Raw genomic sequence first — 21003 nt, 5'->3', positions numbered from 1 at the left:
GGGTAGCCTATCCCTTCTCCAGTGAATCTTCCCAACCCAGGAATCAAACTGGGGTCTCCTGCATCGCAGGTGGATTCTTTACCAACTGAGCTATCAGGGAAGCCCCTTAGTTCCCTAACCAGTGATCTAACCCGCAACTCTGCATTGGAAGCGGAAGTCTTAACCATTGGACCACCAGGGAAGCCCCCAGTAGTGTCTTAGTCAAGCTTAACACTTGGCCATGGGGAGGTGGAGAGGCTGGAGGGGATGTTAGAATCTTCCTGAAGCCCTTCCAGGAGCTGTTAATCTGTCATTCTGGAAGATTCTAAATGTGGCTGAGTATCTCTGCTTTTGCTTTTCTTTTGTCCTTTTACTTTCTTTAGTGTCATCTATTATCTTTTACTCTTCCATAGCCACTTTCTGCCAAGCCACATTCTGGACATTGTCAAATCCCCAAACAGCTCCACCTTCGTGCCCTCCACCATCTGGTCCTTTTGGCTCTTGTATTTACTCCCCCTGTGGCAGTCCTTGGCCTCACTGGGACCTCCAGCCCACTGATGCCTCAACCTTCCTTCTCATCATCATCAGCCCCTCCTGTGTCTGTTCCCATGCAGCTTATTCCATGTTTTATCACTGCAGCCCCTCTCTTCTTCTGTCCTTCTGTTGCATCCTCCTGGTAACAACCAAACCCTGCCTTCTCCATGTGTACTGCTGGACGCCTAGCTGCGCGTCTCTCCAACCTTATCAGCTCATCTCTGTTGGCCACAGAAAGCAAGCAGAGAGATCTTTTGAATATAGAAATCTCACCTGACCTCTTCTCTACCTAAAACTCTTCAAATAATCACTCCAGTTCTTAGGATAAACTCCCCCACCTTTGCCCACTCCTCTGCTGCCTTAAAGATTTGCTCCTCCTCCCTGAGCCCCTCTACTCTGGCCACAGGAGCTGCTTTCAGTTGCTTTGCTCCACTTCTTTTCTGTCTCAGGGCATGTTGCACTGCCCTTCCCTCTTTAGAGAGCCACCCTCCCGTCCCCTCTCCAGTGCTCATCCTTCTGCAAAGGGCAGAAGCATCACACCTTCTGAAGGTGCCCCAGACCTTCCCCCAGGCCAGACCAGACACATCCTGTAAGGTGCTTGAAGGCTGACTTATCCTACCTTGTTTCGTAATTCATTTTGTAATTTAGTTTAATGTTTGTCTCTTTGGCTAGATTGCAGGCTCTAGGAGAGCAGGGGCCTGCCTTTTTCTTTGTCTGTTACCCTCAACAAGGCAGGCACCATGGCAGATGTTGTATTAAGGAGTCAGCCCAATGAGGCACGTTGTGGGGTGGCACTTTGGCCTCTGCAGGGCTCCTCTGTTTCGCTTTTCATCCCAGTGTTTATAGGAGGGCAAAAAATGGACATTGAGCAGGCAGGAAAAAACCAGAGCCCAAGTGAGCACTTCCCTTTGATGGGTGAGGAGGCAGGGCTTCTGGTAGGGCTCATCTGACCGCATCCTCTCCTCTCTACATCCTCCCTGTGGGCTTCCTGGATTTACAAGTCTTGACAGAATCAGAGGCTCCTCAGAACAGCTGTCTGCTCAGCTCAGCTTCCCCTCTCCACCTTGCCCTGGGTACAAGGAGAGATTTAGGGCTGAGAAATACTCCCCGCTTTCCTTAGTGGTTGACAAGGATGGAGTATCCCAGTGGTATTATTTAAAAGGACATCTCCCTCCTCTCCTCCCGCAAAATAATCCCCCCTCAAAATCAACACACAGAAAAAAATATCTAATCTGCCATATTCTTCCCCTTCTCCAAACATTTACATCTCAAATTACCCTCTGCAAACCAGAGAATAGTATTCTACTGGTAAAACTGAGTCATGGCTGACTTTGCCTTACTGAGAAAGTTAGTATTGAGAAAACCCTATTTTCTTTTTTTTAAAGCAGTTAATAGGTACCAGAAATTTGTCTGCTGGCACAGACTTACATTTTTTTTTTTAAATTGAAGTACGGTTGATTTACACTGTAGTATTAGTTTCTTCTGTACAGCAAAGTGAATCAGTTATATATCGACTCTGCTCTTTTTTAGATTCTTTTCCCATATGAGCCATTACAGAGTATTGAGTAGAGTTCCCTGTGCTATAGAGTAGGTCCTTCTTTGTTATCTATTTTATATGTAATAGTGTGTATATGTCAATCCCAGTATTCCAGTCTATTCCTTCCCTCTGTCCCCCTGGTAACAGTTTATTTTCTACATTTGTAATTCTATTTCTATTTTATAGAGAAGTTTATTTGTATGCTTTTATTTAGATTCCACATATGAGTGATACCATATTGTATTTGTCTGACTTGCTTCGCTTAGTGTGATAATCTCTAGGTCCGTCCATGTTGCTGCAATTGGCATGATTTTGGTTTTTTTTTTTTTATGGCTGAGTAATACTCCATTGTATACATGTACCACATCTTCTTTATCCACTCCTCTGTTGGTGGACGTTTAGGTTGCTTCCATGACCTGGTTGTTGTAAATAGTGTTGCAATGAACATTGAGGGTGCATGTATCTTTTCAAATTGTTGTTTGTTTTTTTTTTTCCCCCAGATATATGCCCGGTAGTGGGATTGCTGGATCAAATGGCAGCTCTGTTTTTCATTTTTTCCCCCAAAAAAGATACGTTCTCACTCTTTTTTAAAAAATACTTTTATTTATTTATTTATGACTGTTCTGGGTCTTCACTGCTGTGCAGGCTTTTCTCTAGTTTCAGCAAGCAGGGGCTGCTCTCCGGTTGAGTGTGTGGCTTCTAACTGCAGTGGCTTCTCTTGTGGGGCATGGGCTCTAGGGCACGTGGGCTTCAGTGGTTGCGGCTCTTGGGCTCTAGAGCACAGGCTCAGTAATTTTGGCACACACACTTAATTGCTCAGATGGATGTGGGATCTTCCCAGATGAGGGATCGAACCCATGTCTCTTGCATTGGCAGGTGGATTCTTTACCACTGAGCCACCAGGGAAGCCCTGTTTTTAGTTTTTTAAGGAACCTCCATACTGTTCTTCTTAGTGGCTGCACCAACTTACATTCCTACCAAAAGTGTACTTACACAGACTGAAGGAAGTGGCAACAGGACTGTTCTGAACCAGGCATGCTTAGACCTTTTGGGTTTATTCTGGCTACATATGTACCTGAGGGTAGGTTTCATAGTTCTCTGAAATTCAGGTTTAAAATCAATTCAGTTTGTAGTCAAAGAAAACATCTGTCATTCGGTGTCAGTTGTAACCTATGTGTAACCTAGTTTTTTGAATAATACTTACCATATCATATAATCTCAGTGGTTAATTTTTTCCATTACTCCTCTAGGATATAGTGGCTTCCAAAACTTGGCCTTAAATGCCAAACATTTATTTTCCACTTTTAGCACAGGGGATGCTGCGGTGAAGATGTGTTTAGTGAGGTAATAAATGAATGAATACTTCTAGGTCTCTATTTACAAGGGCTCCCGGTGACATAGTTTGGCATTACAGTTGCACATATCCCCACCAGGTCTGTTACTCGGCGGGTGCCGGCCGAGGGCAGGAGTGAAGCTTGGGGAAGGCCCAGGACGTTTGCTCTTCGCCTCCTGCACAACCTCATGCACGTTTGAGGGGCCACATCCTTGCCTTATCTGTTGGCTTATTGCTCATGTGATGACTTGTTTCTCTTATGGAAATAGTATTGCTTTAATAAGTCTTCTGTAGCAGTCTTTATGGTTTTGTGTCTATACATTGGTTCTCCTTCCAAAGGGAAGGTGGGGTAGAAACCAAAGATCAAGGTCATTAAATAGATGTATTTCAATGGGTGCATCTATGTTATGTCTATATGCTCTGCTTGCTATTGTTGCATAGGAAAAATATGCAAACTTTTCTCTTACTACTCTTATGGCCAGTGCCTTTACTGGCCTCCAGAAAACCACTAGTAAAATTTGCTCCAGCAGCATTTGGTTGTAATTTTGACATTTTCAAAACACTGTGCAATTGGAAAGATTGAGAGTGTAATTACTTGATGCTCAGCTTTAGGTTTAGCTATTTTTTTTTTTTTTTAGACACATTATTGAATGGAATCCCTTTTAAAGAGGTTCTTGCCAATTACGCACATGACACCCTGGCCCTGAAGGGCTTTTACTGATGGCTTTTCAGGCATGTGAATGGTTTGTCATGTGGAATTCTGAGGTTTTTTTGTTATATACGCTGGGTGGAGGAAGTTGGGAGGTTGGATAATAATGTGGTTTCCACTGTATTGTTGGGTATCAGAAATCATATGAGGCAACTCTCAGTTTAGGAACCTGTTTTCTTAACACTTCATCCATCACGGGAGAGGGCCAGAAAACCCAGTCCTACCCACCCCCCATGTACCTTGAGGCAGTGTGTAGGCATCTACAGGTAGATACCCTCATTTCAGTGAGGCTTGAAGTCTGAGGGGGAAACATGTGGTTTATATTCAGCAAGATGGTTCCCTCTAAGGCCCCCTAATGCTTTCAAGATGCTGATAGAGCCATTAATAGCTCTTGGAGAAAGATTAGATTTTCAATTAAAATGAAACCAATTTAAAATAAATAGTTGGTAGTATTATTAGCCTGAAATAAGCTTAAGAGTGTGCCTAGGGGTGGGGATGTCAGGACTTACAGCGTGGCAGAGTGAGGAACTTGACAAATTCTCTCCCCAAAAAGCAACAATAAAACTGGACAAAACAGTAAAAAACAACCATTTTAGGACTCTGGAACTCAACCAAAGGGGTACAACAAGTTGAGAACCATTTATTCAAGAAAAACTACTAAAAATGTTATGAACAGTGGGAATGTGTGGTGTTTTATCCTGGAGCTGCTTCCATCACCCCTCCCTCAAGTTCCATCTGTGTGGTAGTTCTGCTTGGGCAGGCTAGGCTGCGAAAACCAGCAACTTTGCTGCCAGTGAGGGCTGATTGGAGAAAAGTGCGTACTCAGGCAATTCAGTAAAAACAATAGTGACATTAATGGCAAAAAAATTAGGGAAGACAGCCTCTGCGGTTAGTTTGAGGTTGCAGTACTACTTGAAACAAGCAACAGACCAGTAGATCAGTCAGAAATTTACCAAAGAGACTCAGAGAATGAGACAGACTCAGAGGTGGGCCTTGAGAAGCTCATACATATTCCTGATGGTCTGGAAGACTGTGCATATGGGCAAGGCAGTGTGCAGGCTCAAGAGATCAGAGAAAGGGTCTAGTTATTTACTCATCTTTTGTGGCTGAATATGATGCCTGGTGCATATGCAGAGGAGATACGAGACCGCGTGGCAGAAAACAAAAGCTGGGAAAAAGTTGCAAACTGTACAATCTTTGACTGTATTCTCCAACTCACACACAGATTCATTAGCAAATGGTGAAAACCTTAGTGGCTTAAGGTGCCTAAGTATGTGTGCTTAGTCACTCATTCGTGTCCAAGTCTGTGACCTCATGGACTGCAGCCCACCAGGATCCTCTGTCCATGGGAATTCTCTAGGCAAGAATACCAGAGTGGGTTGCCATGCCCACCTCCAGGGGATCTTTCCAACCTAGGGATTGAACTCAGGTCTCCCACACTGGAGGTGGATGCTTCACCGTCTGAGCCAGTGGGAAGAGGGTGCTTATGTATAACTTCTGGTTAATCAGGCTGATTACGAAACTATGCTGTGATAGAGGGTAGCTCTTAGGAACCTAGGCCTAAAAGTAAGATCAATTAAAAAGAAAAAACTGCCAGTACCATACTATAGTGATTACTGTAGCTTTGTAGTATAGTCTGCAGGCTTCCTAGGTGGCTCTATTGGTAAAGAACCCTCCTGCCAATGCAGGAGATATAAGAGACGTGAGTTTGATCCCTGGGTTGGGAAGATCGCCTGGAGGAGGGCATGGCAACCCACTCTAGTATTCTTGCCTGGAAAATCCCATGGACAGAAAAGCCTGCAGTCCATGGCATCACAAAGATTTGGATATGACTTAGAAACTAAGCAATGACCACAGTCTGAAGTCAGGGAGCCTGATTCCTCCAGCTCCATTTTTCCTTCTCAAGATTACTTTGGCTGTTTGGGGTCTTTTGTGTTTCCATGCAAATTATAAAATTTTTTGTTCCAGCTCTGTGAAAAATACCACTGGTAATTTTGATAGGGATTGCATTGATCTGTAAACTGCTTTGGGTAGTATAGTCACTTTCACAGTATTGATTTTTCCAGTCTAAGAACATGGTATATCTCTCCACCGTTTGTGTCATCTTTGATTTCTCTCATCAGTGTCTTATAGTTTTCTATATACAGCTCTTTTGTCTTAGGTAGGTTTATTCCTAGGTATTTTACTCTTTTTGTTGCAATGATAAATGTGATTGTTTCCTTAACTTCTCTTTCTGATATTTTTGTTGTTAGTGTATAAGTATGCAAGAGATTTCTGTGTATTAATTTTGTGTTTTGTGACTTTACTAAATTCTTCATTGAAATAGATCTAGTAGTTTTCTGGTGGCATCTTTAGGATTTTCTATGTATAGTATCATGTCATCTGCAAACAGTGAGAGTTTTACCTCTTCTTTTCCAGTTTGGATTCCTTTTATTTCTTTTTCTTTGATTGTTGTGGATAGAATTTCCAAAACTATGTTGAATAATAGTGGTGAGAGTGGGCACCCTCATTTTGTTCCTGATGTTAAAGAAATGCTTTCAGTTTTTCAAAAATTGAAAATAATGTTTGCTGTGGGTTTGTTGTATCTGGCTTTTATTATATTGAGAATAGGTTCCCCCATGCCTACTCTTTGGAAAGTTTTTTTTTTTTTTTAATCATAAACTGGTTTAATTTTGTTGAATTTTTTTTCTACATCAATTGAGATTATCATATGGTTTTTATCCTTTAGTTTGTTAATGTGGTGTATCACATTGATTGGTTTTCATATACTGAAGTATCAGTATATGCATTGCATCCCTGGGATAAACCTCACTTGATCATGGTATATGATCCTTTTAATGTGTTGTTGGATTCTGTTTGCTAGTATTTTGTTGAGGATTTTAGCATCTATGTTTATCAGTGATATTGGCCTGTGATTTCCTTTTTTGGTAATAACTTTGTCTGGTTTTGGTTATCTGGTTATCAGGGTAATGGTAGCCTTGTAGAGTGAGAAATAATACCAAAATAGGTAGTGAGAATCCATGTTTGTAGATTGAAGATTCAATGCAGTTTAAGGTGCAGTTCACCCAAATTTTTTTATAGATTCAGTGCTATTCCTATCAAAATTTCAGCAGGTTTTTTGTTGTTGAAGAAATTGGCATGGTATGATTCTAAATTTTATTTATGAAAATCAAACCAAAGTAGCTGAAAATTTGTCTTTTTCACAAATGGTGCTGAGATAATTGGATATCCACTTGCAGAAACATGAACTTAGACCTTACTTCACACCATACTAAAAATTTAACTCAAAAAGGATCAGAGATCTAAATGTAAGAGCTAAAAATTTAAATCTTTTAGACTAAGACATAGGGGAAAAAAGTAAATTTTATAAAAATTAAAAACCTCTGTGTGTTTTAAAAGATACTAGCAAGAACTAGGACTGGAAAAGGTCAGTTTTCATTCCAATCCCAAAGAAAGGCAATGCCAAAGAATGCTCAAACTACTGCACAATTGCACTCATCTCACATGCTAGTAAAGTAATGCTCAAAATTCTCCAAGCCAGGCTTCAGCAATACGTGAACCGTGAACTTCCTGATGTTCAAGCTGGTTTTAGAAAAGGCAAAGGAACCAGAGATCAAATTGCTGATCATTGAAAAAGCAAGAGAGTTCCAGAAAAACATCTATTTCTGCTTTATTGACTATGCCAAAGCCTTTGACTATGTGGGTCACAATAAACTGTGAAAAATTCTGAAAGAGATGGGCATACCAGACCACCTGACCTGCCTCTTGAGAAATTTGTATGCAGGTCAGGAAGCAACAGTTAGAACTGGACATGGAACAACAGACTGCTTCCAAATAGGAAAAGGAGTACGTTAAGGCCGTATATTGTCACCTTGCTTATTTAACTTATATGCAGAGTACATCATGAGAAACACTGGACTGGAAGAAACACAAGCTGGAATCAAGATTGCCAGGAGAAATATAAATAACCTCAGATATGCAGATGATACCACCCTTATGGCAGAAAGTGAAAAGGAACTAAAAAGCCTCTTGAAAGTGAAAGTGGAGAGTGAAAAAGTTGGCTTAAAGCTCAACATTCAGAAAACAAAGATCATGGCATCTGGTCCCATCACTTCATGGGAAATAGGTGGGGAAACAGTGGAAACAGTGTCAGACTTTATTTTTCTGGGCTCCAAAATCACTACAGATGGTGACTGCAGCCATGAAATTAAAGACACTTACTCCTTGGAAGGAAAGTTATGACCAACCTAGATAGCATATTAAAAAGCAGAGATATTACTTTGCCAACAAAGGTCCGTCTAATTAAGGCTCTGGTTTTTCCTGTGGTCATGTATGGATGTGAGAGTTGGACTGTGAAGAAGACTGAGCGCCGAAGAACTGTGGTGTTGGAGAAGACTCTTGAGAGTCCCTTGGACTGCAAGGAGATGCAACCAGTCCATTCTGAAGGAGATCAGCCCTGGGATTTCTTTGGAGGGAATGATGCTGAAGCTGAAACTCCAGTACTTTGGCCACCTCATGGGAAGAGCTGACTCATTGGAAAAGACTCTGATGCTGGGGGTGATTGGGGGCAGGAGGAGAAGGGGACGACAGAGGATGAGATGGCTGGATGGCATCACCAACTCAATGGACGTGAGTTTGAGTGAACTCCGGGAGTTGGTGATGGACAGGGAAGCCTGGCGTGCTGCGATTCATGGGGTTGGGAAGAGTTGGACACAACTGAGCAACCGAACTGAATTGAACTGAGCGAGAAAATGAAAAGGTAAGTGACAGATTGGGAAAAAATATTTACAAATCGCATATCTGGCATTGGACTTGTAGTCTTGAATACAAAAATAACTCACAACTCAAAAATAAAACAAACAACTGTGTTAGAAAATGGGCAAAAGATTTAGGTAGATATTTTACCAAAGACAAATGAATGGCTAACAAGCACATACACAGACACTCAAAAATTTTAATCATTAGGGCAATGTAAATTAAAATACAATGAGATACCGCTAAACACCCGCTATAGAATGCCTATAATTAAAAAACAAATCGTAATAACAAGTGTTGAAGATGTGGAGAAATGAGAACTTTCATACATTGCTTGGTAGGAATGTGAAGTGGCACACCCGCTTTGGAGAAGTTGGCCGTATGTTGAAAAGTTAAACCTAAATTAAACATATAGCCTAGCAATTTCGCTTCTTGGTATCGACCTAAGGAAAATGAAAAGATATATCCTCACAAACACTTGTCTATAAATGTTCCAGCAGAAATTTTCATAATAACGAAATGATGAAAACAATCCAAATGCCCATCAAATGATGAATGGATAAACAAAATTTATTCCAGTACTATTCAACAATAAAAGGGAGTCAGCTGATGCATGCTGTTACAGGGATGAACCTCCTTTACATTATGCTTCGTGGATGAAGCCAATACAAAACACGATATATTGTGCAATTCCATTTATAGAAAATGTCCAGAAAAGGCACATTCATAGTGACCAAGAAATGATTAATTATTGCCCAGGGATGAGAATGAAGATTGCAAATTGGCTTGATTGGATTTTTAGGGTGGTGATGGAAATGTTCTATAACTAGATTAAAAAAAATTTTTTTTATTGAAGTATAGTTGATTTACAATGTTTTGTTAATTTATGTGGTACAGCAAGGGATTCGGCATAACTAGATTTTGATTATAAGTTGTTGCACAACTGTGTAGAAATTATTAAATTATGTGTGTAAGATGGTGCATTTTATATTTATATAAGTATAAATGGTGCATTTATATTTATACAAATTATACCTCAAGAAAGCTGTTTAAAAAACGTGTGCCTGTGGACTCCACTGGTATTAGCTATATACCTCACAGACTGCTTTTGTTCTCTTTGTAAAGTTGTAGGCAAGAGAATTCCCTGTGGATTCAGAGTTGGTTAGCCAACATAGTCCCCCTTATTCCCCTGGAGTGCCGTATTTGATGTATGTGGAGTGTATGTGTGATGATAGGAACATAATGGTGATTGCCCCATGGATGACCAGGAGGCCTAGCAGGTCTGGCTGGTGGCCCAGCAGGGCTGGGTTGTGAATCCTTGGTCTCACTGCTCTGCATGTAGTTTCCCAGTCACTCTTTGCTGATTCACAGAGGGCACCTTCCCTTAGAGGAATGGAACTGTTCTCGGATGAGGGAAAACCAGCAGTTGGACTCTGTTGGAATCCGTTCCATGGGTCCACTCGTGGCCGTGGACCCTCTACAGTCCCTCCATGCAGCATTGTGGGTGTGATGAGACTCCTATAAAGTAGTCTTTTCTGCATCTGTGTGCGTGCTAAGTCACGTCAGTCATGTCCGACTCTTTGTGACCCCATGGACTGTAGCCCTCCAGGCTCCTCTGTCCGTGGGGATTCTCCAGGCATGAATACTGGAGTGGGCTGCCATGCCATCCTCCAGGAGATCTTCCTGACCCAGGGATCGAACCTGCATCTCTTACATCTTCTGCATTGGCAGGCGGGTTCTTCACCACTAGCACCACCTGAGAAGCCTTCTGCTGCACGATAATCTGCAAATACCACCGAGTTGAAACATCAAGCCCTTGGTTGAGGTGGTGGCAGGGATCTAGTCTGGTTTTCCTCTGTTTCCTGTAACATCTCCCTGAAGACTGGCTTGTGGCTTTGGGGCTTCTGGGAATACATGCAGGTTGAGTGATTGGATTTATGAATAATCAACACTTCTGCTTTATTTTCAGCCGACTATTTACCCTGGAACCAACCAAGACGCGAGCTGCTTCGTCCCCCTCACCACTACCGGCCAGCATCAACCAAGTTTGATAGTCGCACCACACAGCAGGACGACTATTCCATGAAGGGCCTGGTGAACACCAGGAGCTGTAAGCCTCCAGCTGTGCCCAAGCTCTGTAACGTCCCCCTGGAGGATCTGACAAACTACAAGATGAGCTACGTGGCCCACCCCTTGGAGAAGCGCTTTGTGCATGAGTCAGAGAAGTTCAGACCCTGTGAAATCCCCTTTGAAAGCCTCACCACCCACAAAGAGTCATACCGGGGTCTGATGGGGGAGCCAGCCAAGAGCTTGAAACCTCCTGCCAGGCCTTATGGGCTCGACACGCCCTTCTCCAATACCACTGAATTTCGAGATAAGTACCAAGCCTGGCCAACGCCCCAGGTGTTCTCCAAACCTCCCTCCATGTATGTCCCTCCTGAAGAGAAGATGGACCTTTTGACAACAGTGCAGACCCACTACACGTACCCTAAGGGTGCCCCAGCTGAGTCCTGCCGGCCTGCGCTCTCGGTCAAGAAGGGTGGCCGCTTTGAAGGCTCCACCACGACCAAAGAGGACTACAAGCAGTGGGCCAGCACGCGGACAGAGCCAGCCAAGCCCATCCCCCAGTTGAACCTTCCCACTGAGCCCTTGGACTGCCTGACCACCACACGAGCCCACTACGTGCCCCACCTGCCCATGATGACCAAAAGCTGCAAGCCCGTCTGGTCTGGGCCCCAAGGAAATATCCCTGTGGAGGGCCAGACCACATACACCATCAGCTTTACTCCTAAGGAAATGAGCAGGTGCCTGGCTTCATACCCTGAGCCTCCTGGCTACATCTTTGAGGAAATAGATGCTTTGGGGCACAGAATATACAGGCCCGTTTCTCAGACAGGCTCTCGGCGGAGCAGCCGTTTTTCTGTAGGTGACTCAGAAAATCCAAACCAGCAGGAGTTGACAGTGTCAGCCTGATTTTTAAAGGTTGTAATTTAGAAATTGCACAATACTTATGAAATCATATGGTTGAGCTATTCATTGGACCAAAAAAGAAAAAAAAAAAGAATTCCCCAAAAATGAAAAAAAAAAATTCATCGTCGTTTCCTGGACACTTGAATAAAATGAGAATCACTTGACTCAAGGAAAATGACATTTAATCACTGGCTAATTAAGTCCCCTAACGCTCCCTCTGCTGTCTCCCCATCTTGGGCCCTTTACCTTGTGCTCATGGAATCAAAGCTAGTCTCTGAGGTTTCCTTCCCATCCAGATGTATTTTACTAGTTTAATCATTGTATAAATTGACATTATGATCGTCCCTTGCCAAGTATGAAGTGCCAAAGAATAAACTTCATTTTGGGGGGATTGAATCTGCAGGTCTGTGTGTTCATGCCACGTGCTGTCTACTCAGAGCAGGCCATGTCTCTTGCGACCTCTGGGGATATTTCAGCCTAACTCTCTTGTTGCCTCCTCATCCTGGTAGGGGTGCCTCAGGCCTGATCTGGAGTCTTGTTTTTGGGCCTCTCTGCCCAGGGCTGCTTCACAGGGCATCTTTCTACCTCTTTACATCATGACATACTAGTAACAACAGTGTTGTCTGATGGTTGAGTCTTGTCATGAGTCTTGCCCATGAACCAGGCACTGAACTGAAGTTTCCTTTCCCCAGCATGCTGTTCCCCAGTTCTCTGGTACCATGGAGTATATTCTAGGGTTCTACAGACTCAAAAGAGAGACAAATGGAAGGAAAGGACAAGGTTCTATGGCAGTCCTAGGAAAGCATGGACTGCCAGACCTCTCTCATTCCCAAGCTAGTGCAGGCTCTGAATCCAGGGAGGGGGCGGGGGTGGGGAGAAAGGGAGCCCTTGGCAACCAGGCAGTTGCCAGCTGGCCCTTAAGTTACGAGCTCTTCTAAATGCTCCGAACCTGGAAAAAATGGTGCACATTGGGCTGATTCCTGGGAAGCCTGGACCCACTTGTCCTAAAATGACAGCTATGACCAGGCCTCTCACAAAGTGTGACATAGTGATAATGGAGAAAGGGTTGGAGGTTCCTCTTTGGGGCCTAAGGTTTGATCCTAAGGTTAAGGAATTTGGAGACATTTTTTTTTTTTTTTTTAAATTAGAAGGAGTCAAGGAGGGACTTTGTTCAAGATGGCCCAGGCAGGGATCAGATGGGTTCAAGGTCTGTGTAAGCCTCATCCAGGGGGATGCAGATTGACGCTTGGGTTATCTGCCTCTCTTTTGAGTCTGTAGAACCCTAAAATATACTCCATGGTATCAGAGAACTGGGAAACAGCATGGAGGGGAAAGGAAATTTCAGTTCAGTGCCTGGTTCATGGGCAAGAAGCCTGTATGTCTTATTCAAGTCTATCTTTCCATGGCTCTCACCTCCCTGGCCCAGACTTTCAGGTCCCCACTCATTGTCTTCTTACCGTGAGGTTAGTTTGTGTCACTGGATTGGGATTTATGGCATTTAATCCTCTTGGTTGTATCAGGTGTGGATGACTGCCCTTATGGGATAAAGAAGCTCGGAGAGATGATGCACCTTGCCTAAGGCCACAGAGCTTGGAGCACCAAGGCCAAGACTGGAACCCAGGTCTTCTGTTTCAAGATCCAGGGCTCTTGACTCAACACCAGGCACCTGCCATCTGCAGTGACTCAGATCTCATGGCTCCACCAACCATATCAAATTGTACTGTCTCTGTTTGAACTCCTTTCTGGAGGCCATTAAGCTAAAGGAGGCCACTTAGGAGGGTAGGTTTTATTATTTTTGTTTCATCATTTTTCACAGATCAAAGGAATATTGGCACTTGATTTGAAAAACTAAATGGTATTAAAATGCTTATAAAACGGCAGAGTCTCTTAAGCAGCCACCCCTTAGTCTCTATTATAACTTCCCCAGAGAACAATTGTAAATAATTGGATCTGTTTCTACTAATATTTTCCCTCAAATTCCTTAATAATGTTGTTTTAGTTGCTAAGTTGTGTCTGACTCTCTTGTGACCCCATGGGCTGTAGCCCACCAGGCTCTTCTGTCTGTGGGATTTCCCAGACAAAAATACTGGAGTGAATTTCCATTTCGTCCTCTAGAGGATCTTCCCAACCCAGGAACTGAACTTGCATCTCCTCCTTGGCAGACATATTCTTTACCATTGAGCCACCAGGGAAGTCCATAGTATATATACTAATATATTAGTATGAAAGTGAAAATCGCTCAGTCGTGTCTCTTTGAGACCCCGTGGACTGTAGCCTGCCAGACTCCTCTGTCCATGGAATTCTCCAGGAAAGAATACTGGAGAGGGTAGCCATTCCCTTTTCCAGGGGATCTTCCCAACCCAGGGATCAAACCCGTGTCTCCTGCATTGCCTTCACCTTCTGAGGCACCAGGAAAGCCCCCCTATAATAGTATGTGTGTGTGTGTGTGTGTGTGTTATATATACTGGTGTCTGTTGACTCATTGATTTTAGACCTAGTCTGTTTTGGTAGATTAGGTATTTTTAGTTCTTTTACACCCCTTCCTTCTCTCCCCCTTCTTAATATAGTTATATAAGATTGTGTGGTAATGTCAAAACTAATAAGCTTTTCTGATGAGTAGGAAGGGAAGAAACTGCAGAAAGATCGATAGATCGGACTGTTTTAGGAGCACTGAGTCCCCTTGGGGTCTTTGTGACATTTAGGATCATCTCCATGGTGACTCCAGGCTAGATGACCCACCCAGGGCATCTCTGCCTTATCTGTCTCTCTAGGACTTGAGGAATTGGCTCTCTCCTACTCTCAGTCCTTCTTATGACAGTAGTTAATACAAATAAATTCATAAAATACATAAAGAAGGACACAAGTGGCTTTTATGGGTACTAGTGGAACACAGTGGCTAAGAGCATATGAGGGGAGTCCAGCAGACCTGGGTTTGCGTCTTGGTCCTTGTCACCCATTAGCTATGGGCTTTGGTCAAATTCTTTACAATGTGGATAATACTGGTCTCATGGTTTTGTGGTTTGGATTGAATGATAGAGTATATATCAATCACTTAGGCATGGCTTATCTTTAACTTATTAAATGTAGATGAGGATGCCGACAATGGTGGTGGTGATGATGAAGACTGCTGAATTCTGCCTGCTGCGACTACCTGTGATTTTATTGTTCAGTGTTTACAAGTGTGCAGGTAAGGACAACTGCTCACGTTTTATTTACTTATTTTAAAGTATTTGTTTGTTTTTGGCTGCATTGGATCTTCACTGCTGCACACAGGCTTTCTCTGGTTGCAGCGAGCAGGCTCTATCCTCAGTTGCGGTGCTCGGGCTTCTCGTTGCTGCAGTTTCTCTTTTGTGGGGTTTGGCCTCTAGAGTGCAGACTCAGTAGTTGTGGCTCGGGCTCAGCTGCTCTGCAGCATGTGGGATCTTCCCAGATCGGGGATAGAACCTGTGTCCCCTGCACTGGCAGGTGGATCCCTAACTCCTGGACCACCAGGCAAGTCCCACTGCTCATATTTTAAATTTTGTATATTTTATATAGTTTTAAATACCTCCTTTTTTCTTATAGTTCATTTACTTTTAGTTGTTCTGAGTTGAGGTTGGTAATGGTGCTGCCTGGAGATGTCATTTAAGAACATTACTAGGGCCACAAGAAAGGAAAAGACAGTGATCTGAGCTGATGGGGCCTTGATTTCCATCCCAGGATCTCCCATGGCAGCTTCTTGTAATCAGTTCTATGTATTGGGCTCCCATATAAGAGACTGTTGGAAAAAGATTCTTTTACAGTTATGAAAACCCATGCACATGTGTGCGCACACTGCTCGAAGACTCCATAGCATCCTATTCAACAAACTCTGATGATGGAAGACTTCAAACACATTGTCTTCTCTTGAAATACACACACATAATTTATTTCATGCCTTTCTCACTTGTGGGAATGAAGTCGGAGCTTAATCACCTACCACATTCCAGGGTTTCCAAGGCTTTCAGCATGTTATAAAAGAAAAATTATTAGAGACCAGAAATCAAATGCAAACAGAAAAGTATGGCCAAGCAGGGAACCTGCTCCAGGGCAGAATCCAGTATGCTCTGGGCTGAGACTCTGGAGAAGCGAACAGGCGGGGCTTTTACAGTTCAAAGATGGGAAAGATCTATTCTGCTCGAAGAAAGTGGGATCTCAGGGTGAGGCAGATGGGCTGGAGGTGGTGGGGTTAGTTGGTGTGGAGACTCTGGTGGAGTGAGTGTGGCCTGCTGGTTTGTGATATGGTGACTGGGGGCATCTACTGGGATATGCCACTGCCAGTGATGGTGTCTTCCTGCCTGTGCTTTGCTCAGGGCAGCCTCGTGTCAGCAGCCTAGGTGGCCAGGGCACCTCTCATTCCCTCGTTCACCTTACAATGAGGACTGCCTGTGTGGTTAAAGACTCTCGCATATCACTTGGATTTTTTGAAGATCAGCCCCCCCCTTTCCGGTTGGCCTCCCGATTATGATAGAAACATAGCACCAATCTCCAATCTACTGCTTGTTGCATTTTTGCAGGAGTCAGTGTCTTTGAAGATGGGCCCCCTTTTTTGGCCTTGGCTCCAAGATCTTAGGCCAGACAGTGGCTAGAGGCTGGGGAAGGCAGGGCCCGTTGTCAGGGATTCTTTCAGCAGGCTCCACTTTTAGCACCATTTGTCCGTCTGCTCTCTGTGGTACCTGCTATTTCAGATCCTGAGCTCCTGCCAGATTCTGCCTGTCAGACCCACTCCTTATCAGCCCCAGCATTCCTGTGGTATTTTTATTCTGGGCTTGTCTGCTCCGCGCTTGTCAGTCATTGTTTTTCAGTCTCTCTCCTGCCTTCTTCCATTTTCTTGAAAACCCTTGTTCACTGATGACCCTCCTCCCATCTTCTTCACTATGGTATTTTATAATTTCATTATTGCTTAAAAGAGTTGAATGGTGTATGTGAGGGGGTATGCTGGAGATGAGCTCGAGTTGGCAGCCACCCTTGCCTGGGCAGAGAGCCCACTGAAGGTGGAGCAAGACTAATGGACTTTCTTGGGGTCTTCTCCACTGGTAAGTGCACCTGGAGGGTGAGTTTTTCCCCTGAAGGGACTGAAAGGTGAACGTGGGCAGTCAGCATAGAATACGTACCAGGTCAGCTATTGTTTGCCGTGAAGAGAGTCCTGGATCTTGGGCCACTACCTTCTAAACCCCAGGCTGTTCCCCAAGGCTGTGCATATGGCTTTGGACAGCATTCTCCCACTCCATCCTCGGCCCCAGCTGCTGTCCTCCTTACCCGTTTCAGACATCACCGGCGGTTTCATGGAGGAGGGTCTGGGGGCTCAGAGAGAGCCTTCTACTGAAGCAGAAACCACAGCCCAGTTCTGACACCAGGGGCATCAGTCCTGGCCAGGGCCTTGCTTGGGGGTGATGAGGGAGCCAGCACTCCCTGCTCTGTCTCCAGATACCTTTTCATTTGTAGTCACACTGCCCTAAAAGTATTTGCAGTAATGTTACCAGAGCAGCTGTCCTCCCCACCCTCTTCCACACTTCTACCTGTAACGCAGAAGGGAAGCAGATTGCTCAAAGGCAATAGGATCAGCACAACAGACCCTTCCCAGAGGGGTGCTCTCTTTTGGCGATCTGGTCATTTAGGGCTTGAAGATGCACTGAGTGATCCATAATCTCCAAAAGAGCTTTTCAGCTGTGCAGCTGTCGTGAGGAAGTAGCTGGGCTGGTGGGATGTGTACGGGTCCTAATTGAGGATTAAATGGCCCCCTGGCTCCTCAGACCTGCCAGGCCATCACCCAGGCGCACATCTGGTCCTCAGACCTTGAAGCAGAGGACAGAGGCCCTTCTGAGCATATGCGCTGGGGGTGGGGGCCGGCAGAGGCATTTTCTTTGGCCGGACAAGCTCAGAGTTTCCACATGGCTGGCTGAGCAGGTGCTTGTCCGCTCCGCACTTTGAGGGTGCCCTGGGGGAGCCTAGGAGACTGTGAACCTTTCAGAACATGTGCTCTGGATTCTGGAAAAGGCATCAGGGTAGTGCTAAGCTGGGCTTCTCTTTAAGTCCTACTTCTGGGCCACAGGTGCCTGGGTCCCTGCCTCTGGGCCCTAGGGTGCTAATATGAGACGTACTGATGGCTTTTCCTTGTCAGGTCTTGAGGAGTGGCAGCAAACACAGCTTGATGCTAACTGAAAGGATTCAGGAACTTTCCACTCCTGTGGCTGAATCTAAAACACTGATTTTCTTGGGCTTTTGCTGCCCAAACCAGACAGCCTGTCTGTATACCTGTGACCTGCCTACCTCATCAGGACCAAGGTTATTCTTTCAATGATGGGGTGAAGCTTGGTTTCTTCTATGTGACCCCAATGCATGCATGTTACATCACTTCAATCATGTCCAACTCTGCGACCCCATGGACTGTACCCACCAGGCTCCTCTGTCCATGGGATTCTCCAGGCAAGAACATGGGAGTGGGTCGCCATGCACTCCTCCAGGGATCTTCCCGACTGGGGATCGAACTGCCATCTCTTGCGTCTCCCACATTAGCAGGCAGGTTCTTTACCACTGGTGCCACCTGGGAAGGCATTTCATGTTATAGGAGCAGAAAACAGAGGAGCCTGCAAACACCCTTTAAACAGGCGAGTAGCTGCTTAAGGCAGACAAAATGCCTGTAAAATGACTGCAGTTTGACACATCTATGCCAGTGAATGACTTATAAACTAAGAAATGGAATTTTTTGGGCAATAGGCTCTCTTGGGCTTAAAAAAACAACAAAACTTTTCACTTGAGTTTCTAAGCAGGGCACAGTGCTTACTGTTGACTTGGAGAGACTCAATTCTTGGCTAAGCATTGTAACACCTCTTACACTCAGAGGTCAGTTATTTGGAAACTTCAGCTGTCCAAAACTGAGGCAAGACCTGGAAATAAGCATCTTGTAAGCTGCCAAAGTCATTGACATGCATTTCATGTGTGGAAACTCAGGTACTTTACACAGCGTGCACTCTCAGCATATTGGCCCCTCTCCTCCACTTTAAAAAAAAAAAAAACACACACACACACACACAGACTTCCAATGAGTGTTTTCCCTGTTTACTAGCCCACAGAAGAGTGAGAAAGACTGCTGCTAGTATGACACATTTAGAACAGAAAGCACAGACAACTAATAGCTTGGCACTGGGACTAGAGGCCAAAAAAAAAAAAAAAAGACTATTAAAAAATGCAGTATTCAAAAGCATGGCAGCTCATGAATCATCCCAGTATAACACACATACACACACACACACACATGTATGTGCATACATATTTTATTGAGTCTGGAAAATACACCACAGTTTGTGCATATGACCCCAATTTAGTAAAAAGAAGAAAAAATCATACACATTTTAAAAGTCTGGGTAAATGCATCAACAGTGTTAGAAAAATAAATTCCCATTTGTCTCAGAATAAAAGGGAATGGGGATTTGGAGTATTTTAATATAAGGTTAACCTACAGGTAATGTGTATCAGCCCAATGTCTTTTCTGTGGAATACCAGCCCTGGGATATGGTCTTCAAATATGTTCATTGGACATGTAGATCAGGGAGAGGCTGCCTATTATATCCTCCTGTTGGAGATGCATGATGCGTTTTGATCCTTTGAAGTCTCTGTGAAGCCCTATAAATGGCAACCCACTCCAGTACTCTTGCCTGGAAAATCCTATGGACGGAGAAGCCTGCAGGCTATAGTCCATGGGGTCGCAAAGAGTCGGACACGACTGAGTGACTTCACTTTCACTTTCTTTCACTTTCTATAGTAAAGGCACCTTGTTTAACTTTGTATATTCCAGGCCGTGAATTAGCATTCTTGTAATTACAAGTACTCAAACTAAAAAAGAGTATTTGTTGGTTCAGGCGGTTGAGCGGTCTAGAGCTTTGTCTGTGGCCTTCAGGCATAGCTGGAACCAGGGGCTTGAATGCTGTCATAGGAGCGTTCTTTCCCTCTGCATTGCCTTCTCAGGCCCTTTCTACATGCCTTCTCAGGCCCTTTCTACATGGTAGTTTCCAGCAATTGTGAGTTTACAGCATCCTTTTAGCTAAAGTGCTTCTCCTTTCCAGTGGTTCTAGTAAACTTCCCTGAATTGAGTCTCTCTTGCTTGGCTGAGTCTCATGCTGTTCCCTGAACTGATGGCCCTGGCCAGGGAAATGGAAAATACTCATTCTCTGGGCCAGGATCACCCAGACACCCCAGGACTGAGCAGTGTATACACATGTGGGGTCAATCCCATGAAAACTACATGAACTGTAGGAGAGCTGGGGTGAGGGGGCTGCCCCAGAGAAAACTGGGATGTGGTTTCCAGGGAAGCAAGGGATGGATGTTGAGCAGGAAACAACAGTTTCCAACTCTGACAACAGAGTCCTTTTGTTGTGCAAGACCCATTGGAGCATACATGGAGAAACACTGCCAAGAGATCATTGCACTTTTTTTTTCAAAGAAGTTTAGAATGTAGTACAACACACGCTTGCAGACATGTGGTTGGACCTTTTTTTGATGATGCAGAAACCCAGTGGATTCTGCCGGGCCTCGGGGTCATCTCTGAGTGCTGAAACATCCTGCTCACCAGCCACTGAGGTTGTTTGGCTTCTTGATAAATGGGAGGTTATGGCACAGCCAAGTACAAGGCCCAGGGAACCTGGGAATGTTCACGCATGGGACAGTGGACGTAAGTGCGAACTCCTGTGTCAATTTCCCACAGCACCAGCACACACCACCTCATTTTATCCACACACAGCCCTGCTGTGTTTGTTATTCTCCTGTCCAGGCAGGGAGTTGAGGCTCAGAGAGGTTAAGTAACTTGGCCAATTACTCACAGCCTTGCTCAGGACATTGGAGGAAATGACATTTGTAAAACAAACCTTGTGAACAGCAAAGATGTTTTTGAATGATGCCTTGGATGCAGATGACACCACCCTTATGGCAGAAAGTGAAGGGGAACCAAAAAGCCTCTTGATGAAAGTGAAAGTGGAGAGTGAAAAGGTTGGCTTAAAGCTCAACATTCAGAAAACAAAGATCATGGCATCCGGTCCCATCACTTCATGGGAAATAGATGGGGAAACAGTGGAAACAGTGTCAGACTTTATTTTTCTGGGCTCCAAAATCACTACAGATGGTGACTGCAGCCATGAAATTAAAAGACGCTTACTCCTTGGAAGGAAAGTTATG

At 44.3% G+C, this 21003-nt stretch overlaps 1 protein-coding gene across 5 annotated transcripts in view; it reads left to right on the top strand.

The window, feature by feature from the left end:
* The window catches only part of FAM154A (family with sequence similarity 154, member A), a 63118-nt gene that overhangs the window by 19796 nt on the left and 22319 nt on the right, over window positions 1-21003 (top strand). For 4 of the 5 annotated variants that reach the window (XM_010857057.1, XM_010857056.1, XM_010857060.1 and 1 more), the window contains 3 exons: window positions 10817-11829; window positions 13338-13596; window positions 14905-15004. In XM_010857057.1, the coding sequence (XP_010855359.1) occupies window positions 10817-11820 (1004 nt within the window). In that variant the 3' untranslated portion in view covers window positions 11821-11829; window positions 13338-13596; window positions 14905-15004. Of the gene's footprint in view, window positions 1-10816; window positions 11923-13337; window positions 13597-14904; window positions 15005-21003 lie in introns of those variants that run through there. The other variant, XM_010857059.1, reaches the window with a different exon arrangement.

The sequence above is a fragment of the Bison bison genome, unplaced genomic scaffold (assembly GCF_000754665.1).
Source record: "Bison bison bison isolate TAMUID 2011002044 unplaced genomic scaffold, Bison_UMD1.0 scf7180017864376, whole genome shotgun sequence".
NCBI lineage: Eukaryota > Metazoa > Chordata > Mammalia > Artiodactyla > Bovidae > Bison > Bison bison.
Note: the sequence above shows the minus strand (reverse complement) of the source record. Positions and strands in the feature narration are given on the sequence as shown.